Consider the following 15,159-nt stretch of genomic DNA (forward strand, 5'->3'; position numbering starts at 1 on the left):
GGGGACTGGGGGGGACGGCGGCGATGGGGACACTTGGGGGGCAGCGGAGGGGGGGGAACTTGGGGGGCACTGGGGGGTATTGGGGGGACTGGGGGGAACTGGGAGGGTGTGTGGGGGGGTACTGGATATACTGGGGGGGGGGGGCTGTGTTACTGGGGCTTCTCGGGTCCCTTCGGGAAGGTTCGGCTCCTTCCGGGTGTATTCGGCTCCTTCCGGGTGTATTCGGCTCCTTCCGGGAGGGTTCGGCTCCTTCCGGGAGGATTCGGCTCCTTTCGGCTGGGTTCGGCTCCTTTGGGGCTGCTTCGGCTCCTTTCGGCCGGGTTCGGCTCCTTCCGGAGGGTTCGGCTCCTTGGGGCTGCTTCGGCTCCTTTCGGGCTGTTTCGGCTCCTTTCGGGCTGTTTCGGCTCATTTCGTCTCTTTTCGGCTCCTTTTTTCAGCCTATTTCGGGTCAGTTCGGGCAGTTTCGCCATGGCCCGGGATGGGGGGGGGGGGGGGGGGGCACCCTATAGGAGACCCTATAGGACCCCCCCCCCCCCATAACCCCCCTATATCCCCCCCATAGCCCCCCACATGGACCCCTTAGCCACCCTATAGCCCCCCATAACCCCCTATATCGCCCCATAGCCCCCCATTTCCCCCCATAGCCCCCTATATCTCCCCATAGCCCCCCCCATGGACCCTATAGCCCCCCATAACCCCCTATATCCCCCCATAACCCCCCCCCATGGACCCCGTAGCCCCCCTATAGCCCCCCCATTTCCCCCCATAACCCGCTATATCCCCCCCCATGGACCCCATAGCCACCCTATAGCCCCCCACATGGACCCCTTAGTCACCCTATAGCCCCCCATAACCCCCTATATCCCCCCATAGCCCCCCATTTCCCCCCATAACCCCCTATATCCCCCCCCATGGACCCCATAGCCCCCCTATAGCCCCCCATTTCCCCCCATAACCCCCTATATCTCCCCATAGCCCCCCCCCCATGTACCCCGTAGCCCCCTTATAGCCCCCCATAACCCCCTATATCCCCCCATATCCCCCCCCATGTACCCCATAGCCGCCCTATAGCCCCCCATAACCCCCTATATCCCCCCATATCCCCCCCCATGGACCCCATAGCCGCCCTATAGCCCCCCATAACCCCCTATATTCCCCCCTATCCCCCCCCCATGGCATCCTCCACATCGCCCCCCCCCCCCCCATAATAAAGCTTTAAACGACAGGGAGCTCCTTAAAGGCTTAAAGGGAAGGGTCCCTTTAAGGCTGGCTCCGCCCCTTCCCCCCGTGGCCCCGCCCCCTCCCTCTTCCCGCCCTTTCCAGCTCCACCCCCAACTTCCCCTCAGGTTTCCCGCCCTTTTTAACAGCCGCTCCCCCCCCCCCCCCCCCCCCCCATCTCCTCCCAGAGCCAGGTGCGAAGGCCGAGGGGGACGACGGCGGCGGCGGGAGGGCTGGGATTCCCTCACCCTCCTCCCCGGGCATGGACTGGTTCCACTGCAACCGCTGCTTCCGCAAGAGGGAGCCGCCTTCGCCGTCACCAGCTGCGGCCACGTCCTCTGCGAGGCCTGCAGGGGCGCAGGTAGGAGAGCACGCACCGCCTTAAAATCCCCGAAACCGGGGGGAAAGAGGGATTTCCCCCCCCCCCCCCCCCCCCTTAAATCCATAAAACTGTGGAAAAGTGGGACCCTCCTCCCCTTAAATCCATAAAACTGTGGAAAAGTGGGACCCTCCTCGCTTCAAAGACATAAAGCTGTGGAAAAGTGGGACCCTCCTCGCTTCAAAGACATAAAACTGGAAAAGTGGGACCCTCCTCGCTTCAAAGACATAAAACTGTGGAAAAGTGCGGTCCCCCTTGCCTTAAAACCCTAAAACTGTGGAAAAGTGGGACCCTCCTCACCTTAAATCCATAAAACTGTGGAAAAGAGCGGTCGCCCTCGCCTTAAATCCATAAAAGTATGGAAAAGAGGGATCCACATCGCCTTAAATCCATAAAACTGTGGAAAAGAGGGACCCCCCTCGATTTATAACCATAAAAATGTGGAAAAGAGGGACCCTCCTCACTTTAAATCCATAAAACTGTGGAAAAGTGGGATCCTCTTCCCCTTAAATCCATAAAACTGTGGAAAAGAGGGACCCCCCTCGATTTATAACCATAAAACTGTGGAAAAGAGGGATCCACATTAACTTAAATCCATAAAATTGTGGAAAAGAGGGATCCTCTTCCCCTTAAATCCATAAAACTGTGGAAAAGAGGGACCCCCCTCAATTTATAACCATAAAACTGTGGAAAAGAGGGATCCACATTAACTTAAATCCATAAAACTGTGGAAAAGAGGGATCCACATCGCCTTAAATTCATAAAATTGTGGAAAAGTGGGACCCTCCTCACTTTAAATCCATAAAACTGTGGAAAAGTGGGATCCACATTACCTTAAATCCATAAAATTGTGGAAAAGAGGGGACCCCCCTCAATTTATAACCATAAAAATGTGGAAAAGAGGGACCCTCCTCACTTTAAATCCATAAAACTGTGGAAAAGAGGGACCCCCCTCAATTTATAACCATAAAACTGTGGAAAAGAGGGATCCACATTACCTTAAATCCATAAAATTGTGGAAAAGAGGGATCTGCATCGCCTTAAATCCATAAAACTGTGGAAAAGAGGGACCCCCCTCGATTTATAACCATAAAAATGTGGAAAAGAGGGACCCCCCTCAATTTATAACCATAAAACTGTGGAAAAGAGGGATCCACATTACCTTAAATCCATAAAATTGTGGAAAAGAGGGACTGCATCGCCTTAAATCCATAAAACTGTGGAAAAGTGGGACCCTCCTCACTTTAAATCCATAAAACTGTGGAAAAGAGGGGTCCACATCGCCTTAAATCCATAAAACTGTGGAAAAGAGGGACCCCCCTCGATTTATAACCATAAAAATGTGGAAAAGAGGGACCCTCCTCACTTTAAATCCATAAAACTGTGGAAAAGAGGGACCCCCCTCAATTTATAACCATAAAACTGTGGAAAAGAGGGATCCACATCGCCTTAAATCCATAAAACTGTGGAAAAGAGGGATCCACATTACCTTAAATCCATAAAATTGTAGAAAAGAGGGATCCGCATCGCCTTAAATCCATAAAACTGTGGAGAAGCGGGATCCCCTCTCCTCCCCCCCGCCCTCTTTTTTTCTTTTTTTTTTAAATTTTTTTCCCTCAAAACAACCCATTTTGACTTTTTTGGGTTTTTTTGTTTTTTTTTTTTTTCCTTTTGAATCCCTCAGGTCCCTGCCCGCTCTGCGCCGCCGAGTGCCGCTACCTCCCCCTCAGCGACAAGGCCAGTGCCCGCCATCACAGACCTCCTTCTCCTTCCTCCCCGCCGCCATTTTGAGCCCTTTTACCTCAGCCCCGCCGCCATTTTGAGCCCTTCTCCTTCCTCCCGGCCGCCATTTTGAGCCCTTTTCCCCTCATCTCTGTCGACATTTTGAGCCCTTTTCCCTCACCCCTGCCTAATTAAACCCTCCTCCTTTATCCTTGTCACCATTTTAAGCCCTTTTCCCTCATCTTTGTCGACATTTTGAGCCCTTTTACCTCAGCCCCGCCACACTAAACCCTTCTTTTTCCTCATTTCCGCCATTTTGAGCCCTTTTCCCTCACCCCTGCCTAATTAAACCCTCATTTATCCTTGTCACCATTTTGAGCCCTTTTCCCTCATCTTTGTCACCATTTTAAGCCCTTTTACCTCATCTTTGTCGACATTTTAAGCCCTTTTACCTCACACCTTCCACGTTAAACCCTTCTTTTTCCTCATTTCTGCCATTTTGAGCCCTTTTCCCCTCATCTTCATCACCATTTTGAGCCCTTTTCCCTCACCCCTGCCTAATTAAACCCTCCTCCTTTATCCTTGTCACCATTTTAAGCCCTTTTCCCTCACCCCTGCCATATTAGACCCTTTTCCCCTCATCTTTATCACCGTTTTGAGCCCTTTCCCCTCATCTTTGTTGCTATTTTGAGCCCTTTTACCTCAGCCCCGCCACACTAAACCCTTCTTTTTCCTCATTTGTGCCATTTTGAGCCCTTTTCCCTCAGTCCTGCCATATTAAACCCTCCTCCTTTTTCCTTGTCCCCGTTTTGAGCCCTTTTATCTCATCTTTGTCGACATTTTAAGCCCTTTTACCTCACACCTTCCACGTTAAACCCTTCTTTTTCCTCATTTCTGCCATTTTGAGCCCTTTTCCCCTCATCTTTGTCACCATTTTGATCCTTTTTACCTCAGCCCCATCACACTAAACCCTTCTTTTTCCTCATTTCTGCCATTTTGAGCCCTTTTCCCTCATCTTTGTCGACATTTTGAGCCCTTTTACCTCAGCCCCGCCACGCTAAACCCTTCTTTTTCCTCATTTCTGCCATTTTGAGCCCTTTTCCCCTCATCTTCATCACCATTTTGAGCCCTTTTCCCTCACCCCTGCCATATTTAACCCTCCTCCTTTATCCCTGTCACCATTTTGAGCCCTTTTCCCTCATCTTTGTCACCATTTTGAGACCTTTTACCTCACACCTTCCACGTTAAACCCTTCTTTTTCCTCATTTCTGCCATTTTGAGCCCTTTTACCTCAGCCCCGCCGCCATTTTAAACCCTTTTCCCTCACCTTTGTCGCCATTTTGATCCCTTTTCCCTCACCCCTGCCGTATTAAACCCTTCTCCTTTATCCTTGTCGCCATTTTGAGCCCTTTTACCTCACCTTTGTCGCCATTTTGAGCCCTTTTTCCCTCAGCCCCGCCACGTTCAACCCTCCTCCTCCCTCAGCCCCGCCGCCATGTTGATCCCTCCCACCTTAATTAAACCCCTCTCTCCCCCCGCCGTCTTCCTTCCCCCTCCCCGGCAGATGAGGCCGCAGGAGAAGCTCTTCTTCAAGAGCCCGGCGGCCATCGCCCTGCGGCGCCTGGCCCAGCTCTCCCAGGTGAGGAGGAGGAAGGATGGAGGAAGATGGCGGGAGGGCACCATTCCCTCACGTCTTCCTTCCCCCTCAGGCCTGGCGCTTCCAGCGGGCGCAGGAGGAGCTGCTGCTGGCCAGGCACAGGGAGGCCGCTCGCCGGGCACGGGCGGCGCTGGAGGAGACGCGGCAGCTGCTGGAGACGCGGCAACGGTGAGGAGGGGACGGACACCATCTTGGGAGGGAGGGAGGGAATGCCATCTTGGGAGGGGGTCCCCTATGGCCGCCATCTTGGGAGGGGTCCTCTATGGCCGCCATCTTGGGAGGGGTCCTCTATGGCCGCCATCTTGGGAGGGGTCCTCTATGGCCGCCATCTTGGGAGGGGTTCCCTATGGCCGCCATCTTGGGAAGGTCAATACCTCCCATCCCCTCTCCCTATGGCCACCATCTTGGGAGGGGTTTCCCTATGGCCGCCATCTTGGGAGGGGTTCCCTAAGGCCGCCATCTTGGGAGGGTTTCCCTATGGCCGCCATCTTGAGAGGGGTTCCCTAAGGCCGCCATCTTGGGAAGGGTTCTCTATGGCCGCCATCTTGGGAGGGTTTCCCTATGGCCGCCATCTTGGGAAGGGTTCTCTATGGCCGCCATCTTGGGAGGGTTTCCCTATGGCCGCCATCTTGGGAGGGACCCTCTATGGCCGCCATCTTGGGAAGGTCAACATCCCCCGTTCCCCCTCCCTATGGCCGCCATCTTGGGAGGGGTTTCCCTAAGGCCACCATCTTGGGAGGGGTCCCCTATGGCCGCCATCTTGGGAGGGGTCCCCTAAGGCCGCCATCTTGGGAGGGGTCCCCTAAGGCCGCCATCTTGGGAGGGTTCCCTATGGCCGCCATCTTGGGAAGGTCAACACCCACCTCCCCCCCCCCCCCTCCATGTCCCCCCTCCCCAGGGAGCTGGAGTCGCTGCGCCGGGAGAACGGGGAGCTGCGCCGGGCTCAGGTGACCCCCCCCTCCCCGCTCCCCATTTCCCCTTCCCCTCCCTCCCCCTTCCCCTTGACACTGACCCCCTTCCCCTCCCTCTTTCCCTCCCCCCCACAGGTCTCCCCGGGCTGGCGCGGGGGCAGCAGGTGAGACCCCCCCCCCTCCCCTCAATCCCCCAATTTACTGTGGGGTTTTGGGGTGTCTCCGGCCTCACCCCCCCCATCGTTTCCCCGCCCCCCCACCAGGAGCAGCACCCCCCGCCCCATCGGCGTCACCTCCCCCGCGCAGACAGGTAGGACCCCTCGCTCCCTTCCCCCCCAAATATTTTAGGGGTGTCCCCTTCCCCCCCCCCCACCTCGAACTCCCTCCCCCCAAAATGGCTCCTTCCCTTCCAGTCACCCCCCAACCCCGCCGGACGCTGAGCGGGCAGGTGGTGAGGTAAGGCCTTAATTAGGTGAGGGGTTAATTAGCCGGGATGCGTATGCGCGTGTGTCTCTCCTCTAATTAACCGGCCCCGAAAGCCTGAGGTTTCACCCCAAAATGTCCCCGCAGCCGCTCGGAGCCCCCCCTTTCCCACCGCACCCCCCCGGCCTGGCAGGTGAGGCCCCGCCCCCTTTCTCCTGGCCACGCCCCCCTCCCCGCGTGTTGGAGGGGTGGGGTTACCCAGCATGCTTTGCACACCCTTCCCTCCCCCCCTTCCCCCCCTCCCATAGGTGGGCAACGCCTACAGGGGGCTGGTGACCCCCCCGGCCTTCGGCGACGGTGAGCCGCCCCCCAAAACCCCGGGTTTTACCCCAAATCCTCACCCCACCCCCCACCACCGGCACCAAGCCCCGCCCACTCTGCCCCAAGCCCCGCCCCTCCGTCCCCAAGCCCCGCCCCTCGGCTCCAAACCCCGCTCCTCGGCCCCAAGAACCACCCATTGGCCACGAGCCCCGCCCTTTGGCCTCAAGCCCCGCCCCTCGGTCCTTAGGCCCCGCCCCTCGGTCCCCAAGCCCCGCCCCTTGGCTCCAAGAACCACCCACTGCCCACATGCCCCGCCCCCCAGTCCCTAAGCCCCGCCCCTCGGTCCCCAAGCCCCACCCCTTGGCTCCAAGCACCACCCATTGGTCCCAAGCCCCACCCCCGGCTCCCCAAGCCCCACCCCCGGCCCCCCAAGCCCCGCCCCTTGTCTCTAAGCCCAACCCCTCATCCCCAAGCACCACCCATTGGCCACAAGTCCCTCCCCTCGGTCACAAGCCCCTCCCCTCTGTCCTTAGGCCCCGCCCCCGGCTCCCCAAGCTCCTCCCCTTGGCTCCAAGCCCCACCCCTCAGCCCCAAGCCCCGCCCTTTGGTCCCCAAGCACCACCCATTGGCCACAAGCCCCGCCCCCAGTCCCTAAGCCCCGCCCCTTGGCTCCAAGCCCCACCCCTCAGCTCCAAGCACCACCCATTGGCCACAAGCCCTGCCCCCGGCTCCCCAAGCCCCGCCCCTTGGCTACAAGCCCCGCCCCTTGGCTCCAAGAACCACCCATTGGCCACAAGCCCCTCCCCTCGGTCACAAGCCCCACCCCTCTGTCCTTAGGCCCCGCCCCCGGCTCCCCAAGCCCCTCCCCTTGGCTCCAAGCCCCACCCCTCAGCCCCAAGCACCACCCATTGGTCCCCAAGCACCACCCATTGGCCACAAGCCCCGCCCCCAGTCCCTAAGCCCCGCCCCTTGGCTCCAAGCCCCACCCCTCAGCTCCAAGCCCCGCCCCTTGGCCACAAGCCCCTCCCCTCGGTCACAAGCCCCACCCCTCTGTCCTTAGGCCCCGCCCCCGGCTCCCCAAGCTCCTCCCCTTGGCTCCAAGCCCCACCCCTCAGCCCCGAGCCCCACCCATTGGTCCCCAAGCCCCGCCCCCCAGCCCCAAACCCCACCCCTCGGCTCCAAGCACCACCCACTGCCTGCAAGCCCCGCCTCCAGTCCCCAAGCCCCGCCTCCTTTTCCCCACCCCCACGTTTGTTCTCTGCCCTGCCCCAAACCCCGCCCCTTCCTCTCTTAACCCCGCCCCTTCCTCTCTTAACCCCGCCCCCCCCCCGCAGCCCCCTTGCCCTGGGCCACCCCGCCGCTGCCCGCCGCCATCTTCCCCCTCCCCGCCGAGACCCCGCCCCTTTTCCCGCGCCCGCCCCCCCCGCACCTGACGTCACCGCGCCGCCGCTTCGTCATGCCCTCACCCGACACGGCGCCGCCCGTCGCCTGGCAACGCCCGCCGGAAGTGCGCATGCGCGGGCCTGCCCCCCCCACTTCCGGCGCCGCCATTTTGCGGCGTTTTCCAAGATGGCGCTGGCCAGCGTCCTCCGTGCTCCCGAGTACCACCAACCCCCCCGCGACCACCACCACCATCCCCTTCTCTCCTCCGCCTCCGCCCCCGCTTTCTTCCCGCTCCTCGCCGCCCCCCGAGACCGTCCCGGGCCCCCCGAGGCTTTGGCGGCTCCGCCTTGGGGCGGTGACACCGCAGAACTGCCCGGGCCCGGCATCCAGCTGCTGCACGGAACCACCACCCTGGCCTTCAAGGTGCGGCGGGGGGGGGGAGGGAGGGAGGGAGGGAGGGAGGGAGGGAGGGGGGAAGCCCCATAGAGGGATTCTCAGCCCCATAGAGGGATTCTCAGCCCCATAGAGAGACCCCCCCGCCCCATAGAGAGATTCCCCCGCCCCATAGAGGGATTCTCAGCCCCATAGAGAGACCCCCCCGCCCCATAGAGGGATTCTCAGCCCCATAGAGAGACACCCCCCGCCCCATAGAGGGATTCTCAGCCCCATAGAGGGATTCTCAGCCCCATAGAGAGACCCCCCCCGCCCCATAGAGGGATTCTCAGCCCCATAGAGAGACCCCCCCGCCCCATAGAGGGATTCTCAGCCCCATAGAGAGACTCCCCTGCCCCATAGAGAGACCCCCCCGCCCCATAGAGGGATTCTCAGCCCTATAGAGAGACCCCCCCGCCCCATAGAGGGATTCTCAGCCCCATAGAGAGACCCCCCCGCCCCATAGAGGGATTCTGAGCCCCATAGAGAGACCCCCCCGCCCCATAGAGGGATTCTCAGCCCCAATAGAGAGACTCCCCTGCCCCATAGAGAGACCCCGCGCCCTATAGAGGGATTCTCAGCCCCATAGAGAGACCCCCCAGCCCCATAGAGGGATCTTCTGCCCCATAGAGAGACCTCCCGCCCCATAGAGAGACCCCGCAGCCCTATAGAGCGACCCCCCGCCCCATAGAGAGACCCCCCCAGCCCTATAGAGGGTCCCCCCCGCCCCATAGAGAGATCCCCCAGCCCCATGGAGAGACCCCGCGCCCCATAGAGAGACCCCCCAGCCCCATGGAGAGACCCCGCGCCCCATGGAGAGACCCCCCAGCCCCATAGAGAGACCTCCCAGCCCCATAGAGAGATCCCCCAGCCCCATGGAGAGACCCCGCGCCCCATAGAGAGATCCTCCAACCCCATAGAGAGGACCCCCCGCCCCATAGAGAGATCCTCCAACCCCATAGAGAGACCTCCCAGCCCTATAGAGAGATCCCCCCCGCCCCGTATAGGGATTTTCAGCCCCATAGAGACCCCCAGCCCCATAGAGAGACCCCCCAGCCCCATAGAGGGATCTTCTGCCCCATAGAGAGACCCCCGCAGCCCCATAGAGAGACCGCCTAGCCCCATAGAGAGACTGCCCAGCCCCATAGAGGGAACACACAGCCTCATAGAGGGATTCCCCCGCCCCATAGAGAGACCCCCCAGCCCCATAGAGAGATTCTCTGCCCCACAGAGAGAGCCCCAGCCTCAGAGAGGGATTCTCAGCCCCATAGAGGGATCTTGGAGCCCCATAGAGGGGATGCACAGCCCCATAAAGAGACCCCCCCCAGCCCCATAGAGGGATCTTGGAGCCCCATAGAGGGGATCCCCAGCCCCATAGAGGGGTCCCCAGCCCCATAGAGAGACCCCCCAGCCCCGTAGAGGGACCCTGGAGGCCCATAGAGAGACTTCTCCAGCCCCATAGAGGGATTCTGTGCCCCATAAAGAGAGCCCCAGCCCCATAGGGGGATTCTCAGCCCCATAGAGAGATCCCTCAGCCCCATAGAGGGATCTTGGAGCCCCATAGAGGGGATCCCAGCCCCACAGAGGGACTCTGGCCCCATAGAGGGAGCCTGGAGCCCCATAGAGAGACCCCCCAGCCCCATAGAGGGATCCTCTGCCCCATAGAGGGATTGTGGAGCCCCATAGAGAGACCCCCAGCCATGTAGAGATCCCATGGCCCCATAGTAGCCCCGTGGTGGGACTTGGTGGCCACGTAGCCCCACCCCCAGCCCCATAGTAGCCCCATGGTGGGACTTGGTGGCCCCATAGAAGCTCTGTGGTGGATTCCATGGGCGTGTAGCCACCGCATGGCCCATAGTAGCCCCATGGGGGGACTTGGTGGCCACGTAGAAGCTTCATGGTGGGACTCCATAGCCACGTAGAGATCTCATGACCTATAGTAGCCCCGTGGTGGGACTTGGTGGCCACGTAGAAGCCTGGTGGTGGGACTCCATAGCCACGTAGAGACCTCATGGCCTATAGTAGCCCCGTGGTGGACTTGGTGGCCACGTAGAAGCCTCATGGTGGGACTCCATAGCCATGTAGAGACCTCATGGCCTATAAGTAGCCCTGTGGTGGGACTTGATGGCCACATAGAAGGTTCATGGTGGGACTCCATAGCCCACGTAGAGATCTCATGGCCCATAGTAGCCCTGTGGTGGGACTTGGTGGCCACATAGAAGCCTGGTGGTGGGACCCCATAGCCACGTAGAGACCCCATGGCCCATAGTAGCCCTGTGGTGGGACTTGGTGGCCACATAGAAGCCTGGTGGTGGGACCCCATAGCCACGTAGAGACCCCATGGCCCATAGTAGCCCTGTGGTGGGACTTGGTGGCCACACGGAAGCCTCATGGTGGGACCCCATGGCCACGTAGAGACCTCATCTCCCCATAGTAGCCCTGTGGTGGGACTTGGTGGCCACACAGAAGCCTCATGGTGGGACCCCATAGCCACGGTAGAGACCTCATGGCCTATAGTAGCCCTGTGGTGGGAACTTGGTGGCCACGTAGAAGGTTCATGGTGGGACCCCATGGCCACGTAGAGACCCCACCTCCCCATAGTAGCCCCGTGGTGGGACTTGGTAGCCACACAGAAGCCTCATGGTGGGTCCCCATGACCACGTAGAGACCCTACCTCCCTATAGTAGCCCCGTGGTGGGACTTGGTGGCCACATAGAAGCCTCGTGGTGGGTCCCCATGACCACGTAGAGAGCTCATCTCCCACAGTAGCCCCGTGGTGGGACTTGGTGGCCACGTAGAAGGTTCACGGTGGGACTCCATAGCCACGTAGAGATTTCATGGCTTATAGTAGCCCCGTGGTGGGACTTGGTGGCCACGTAGAAGCTTTATGGTGGGACTCCATAGCCACGTAGAGATCTCATGACCCATAGTAGCCCTGTGGTGGGACTTGGTGGCCACGCAGAAGCTTCATGGTGGGTCCCCATGACCACGTAGAGACCCCACCTCCCCACGGTAGCCCCGGGGTGGGATTCGGTGGCCACCTAACCCCCCGTCGGTTCCCCCCCAGTTCTCGCAGGGGGTGGTGGTGGCCGTGGACTCGCGGGCCACGGCCGGGTCCTACATCGCCTCGCAGACGGTGGGGAAGGTGCTGGAGGTGACCCCGTGGCTACTGGGCACCATGGCCGGGGGAGCCGCCGACTGCAGCTTCTGGCAGCGGCTACTGGCCCGCCAGTGCCGGGTGTACCGCCTGCGCAACAAGGAGCACAGCTCGGTAGCCGCCCGCCTCCAAGTTACTAGCCAACATGGTCTACCAGTACAAGGGCATGGGGCTGAGCATGGGCACCATGATCTGCGGCTGGGACAAGAGGGGGCCAGGTGAGGAGACGCCCGCTAGCCACCCGGAGGGGGGTCGGTGGCCACACGAGGGGGGTCGGTGGCCACAAGGAGGGGGGTCGGTGGCCACGGGAGAGGGGTTGGGAGCCACGTGAGGGGGGTCGGTGGTCATGGAGGGAGGGGGTGGTGGCCACACAGGGAGGGGTTGGTGGTCACACAGGGGTTGGTGGCCACGGGGAGGGGCCACACGGGGGGTGGTGGCCACAAGGAGGGGGGTTGGTGGCCACCCGGAGGGGGTTGGTGGCCACACAGGGGGTGGTGGTCACAAGGAGGGGGGTTGGTGGTCACAGAGGGAGGAGTGGTGGCCACACAGGAGGGGTTGGTGGTCACACAGGGGTTGGTGGTCACAAGGAGGGGGGTTGGTGGCCACGCGGGGGGTGGTGGCCACAAGGAGGGGGGTTGGTGGCTACATGAAGGGGGTTGGTGGCCACATGAGGGGGGTTGGTGGCCACGTGGGGGTTGGTGGCCACAAGGAGGGGGGTTGGTGGCCACATGAGGGGGGTGGTGGCCACACAGGGGGTGGTGGCCACGGGGAGAGGGGTTGGTGGCCACATGAGGGGGGTCGGTGGTCACGGAGGGAGGGGTTGGTGGCCACGGGGAGAGGGGATGGGATTTGAGGGGTTGGTGGCCACACAGGGAAGGGTTGGTGGCCACACGGGGGGTGGTGGCCACAAGGAGGGGGGTTGGTGGCCACACGGGGGGTGGTGGCCATGGGGAGAGGGGTTGGTGGCCACACAGGGGGTGGTGGCCACAAGGAGGGGGGTTGGTGGCCACGGGGAGAGGGCTTGGGAGCCACGTGAGGGGGGTCGGTGGTCGTGGAGGGAGGGGTTGGTGGCCACGGGGAGAGGGGATGGGACTTGAGGGGTTGGTGGCCACACAGGGAAGGGTTGGTGGCCACGGGGAGGGGGGTTGGTGGTCACGGGGAGAGGGGTTGGTGGCCACGCAGGGGGTGGTGGCCACAAGGAGGGGGGTTGGTGGCCACGTGAGGGGGGGTCGGTGGTCACGGAGGGACGGGTTGGTGGCCACGGGGAGAGGGGATGGGACTTGAGGGGTTGGTGGCCACACAGGGAGGGGTTGGTGGCCACACGGGGGGTGGTAGCCACAAGGAGGGGGGTTGGTGGCCACCCGGAGGGGGTTGGTGGCCACGTGAGGGGGATTGGTGGCCACGCGGGGGGTGGTGGCCACCAGGAGGGGGGTTGGTGGCCACGTGGGGGGTGGTGGTCATGGGGAGGGGAGTTGGTGGCCACGGGGAGAGGGAATGGGACTTGAGGGGTTGGTGGCCACACAGGGAAGGGTTGGTGGCCACGCGGAGGGGGGTTGGTGGCCACGTGAGGGAGGGCTTGGTGGTCACGGGGAGAGGGGTTGGTGGCCCACGTGGGGGGCTGGTGGCCACAGGGAGAGGGTTTGGGAGCCACATGAGGGGGGTCAGTGGTCATGGAGGGAGGGGTGGTGGCCACACAGGGAAGGGTTGGTGGCCACACGGGGGGTGGTGGCCACAAGGAGGGGGGTCGGTGGCCACGTGAGGGGGATCAGTGGTCACGGGGAGAGGGGTTGGTGGCCACGGGGAGAGGGGAATGGGACTTGAGGGGTTGGTGGCCACAGAGGGACGGGTTGGTGGCCATAGGGGGAGCGGTTGGGGGGCTGTTGGCCACAGGTGGGTGTTCACTAGCCCCAGGGGTGTCAGTGGCCACAGGTGGGTGTTCACTAGCCCCTAGGGGTTTGGTGGCCATAGATAGGAATTTATTAGCCCCCGGGATGTCAGTGGCCACAGGTGGGTGTTCACTAGCCCTGGGCAGTTTGGTGGCCACAGGTGGGAGTTCACTAGCCCCGGGCAGTTTGGTAGTCACAGGTGGGAGTTCACACTAGCCCCGGGCAGTTTGGTAGCCACGGGTGGGAGTTCACTAGCCCCAGGGAGTTTGGTAGCCACGGGGTGGAGTCCACTAGCCCAGGCAGTTTGGTGGCCACAGGTGGGAGTTCACTAGCCCCAGGGGTGTCAGTGGCCACAGGTGGGTGTTCACTAGCCCCTGGGATGTCAGTGGCACAGGTGGGAGTTCACTAGCCCCAGGCAGTTTGGTGGCCACAGGTGGAGTTCACTAGCCCCGGGCAGTTGGTAGCCACGGGTGGGTGTTCGCTAGCCCCTAGGGGTTTGGTGGCCATAGATAGGAATTTATTAGCCCCCGGGATGTCAGTGGCCACAGGTGGGTGTTCACTAGCCCTGGGCAGTTTGGTGGCCACAGGTGGGAGTTCACTAGCCCCGGGCAGTTTGGTAGTCACAGGTGGGAGTTCACTAGCCCCGGCAGTTTGGTAGCCACGGGTGGGAGTTCACTAGCCCCAGGGAGTTTGGTAGCCACGGGTGGGAGTCCACTAGCCCAGGCAGTTTGGTGGCCACAGGTGGGAGTTCACTAGCCCCAGGGGTGTCAGTGGCCACAGGTGGGTGTTCAGTAGCCCCTGGGATGTCAGTGGCCACAGGTGGGAGTTCACTAGCCCCAGGCAGTTTGGTGGCCACAGGTGGGAGTTCACTAGCCCCAGGCAGTTTGGTAGCCACAGGTGGGTGTTCGCTAGCCCCAGGGCCTTTATTACCCCAGGGCTGGATTCCCTTCCCCCGGGGGGTGCGCGCGCGCGTCGCTAGCCCCGGTGGCTACTAACCCCCCCCCCCTCCCCTTTTCTCCGCAGGCCTGTACTACGTGGACAGCGAGGGGACGCGGGTGCCGGGGGGGGCCTTCGCGGTGGGTTCGGGGGCCCCCTACGCCTACGGGGTGCTGGACCGGGGGCTGCGGGCCGGGGGGGGGGGAGGGGAGGTTGGGCGAGCGGGCCGCCGTGGCGCTAGCCCGCCGAGCCATCTTCCAGGCCGCCCGGCGCGACGCCTATTCGGGGGGGAGGGTCGGGGTTTACCTGGTGGGAGCCAGGGTTGGCGTCGGGTCTCCCTGGATAACGTGGCCCAGCTGCAGGAACGCTACCTGGGGGGGGAGGAGGAGGAGGAGGAGGAAAAAGAGTGAAAACAAGGCGGTTTTGGGCAAAAAAAAAACCCCGGCTGTGGGAGTGGTGCTTTTTGGAAGCGGCGTCGGTAGGGACCGGGTGTGAACGCGGGGGGGGGAGTGCGCATGCGCGGAGGGGAGGGGAGTGAGGGGAGTGCGCATGCGCGGAGGGGAGGGGGAGTGGGATGGGAGATGGGAGGGGGAGTGCGCATGCGCAGAGGGGAGGGGGAGTGAGGGGAGTGCGCATGCGCGGAGGGGAGGGGGAGTGAGGGGAGTGCGCATGCGCGGAGGGGAGGGGGGAGTGTGTGGGGAGTGCGCATGCGCGGAGGGGAGGGGGAGCGTGAA

General features: G+C 61.8%; 2 protein-coding genes across 2 annotated transcripts; both read left to right on the forward strand.

Annotated features, from left to right (window-relative positions):
• Nucleotides 1-1,480: 1,480 nt before the first annotated feature.
• RNF212B (ring finger protein 212B) lies at nt 1,481-6,055 on the forward strand. Its single transcript, XM_074167511.1, is given in 7 exon segments — nt 1,481-1,508; nt 1,511-1,579; nt 3,282-3,334; nt 4,884-4,958; nt 5,029-5,144; nt 5,875-5,923; nt 6,023-6,055. Coding segments are annotated over 7 exon segments (423 nt in total).
• Nucleotides 6,056-8,200: 2,145 nt separating this feature from the next.
• Nucleotides 8,201-14,835, forward strand: PSMB5 (proteasome 20S subunit beta 5). The gene is given in 6 exon segments (XM_074167512.1): nt 8,201-8,437; nt 11,514-11,726; nt 11,728-11,821; nt 14,513-14,625; nt 14,627-14,738; nt 14,741-14,835. Coding segments are annotated over 6 exon segments (864 nt in total).
• Nucleotides 14,836-15,159: the final 324 nt, after the last annotated feature.

Source organism: Numenius arquata, unplaced genomic scaffold (assembly GCF_964106895.1).
Source record: "Numenius arquata unplaced genomic scaffold, bNumArq3.hap1.1 HAP1_SCAFFOLD_1571, whole genome shotgun sequence".
Lineage (NCBI taxonomy): Eukaryota > Metazoa > Chordata > Aves > Charadriiformes > Scolopacidae > Numenius > Numenius arquata.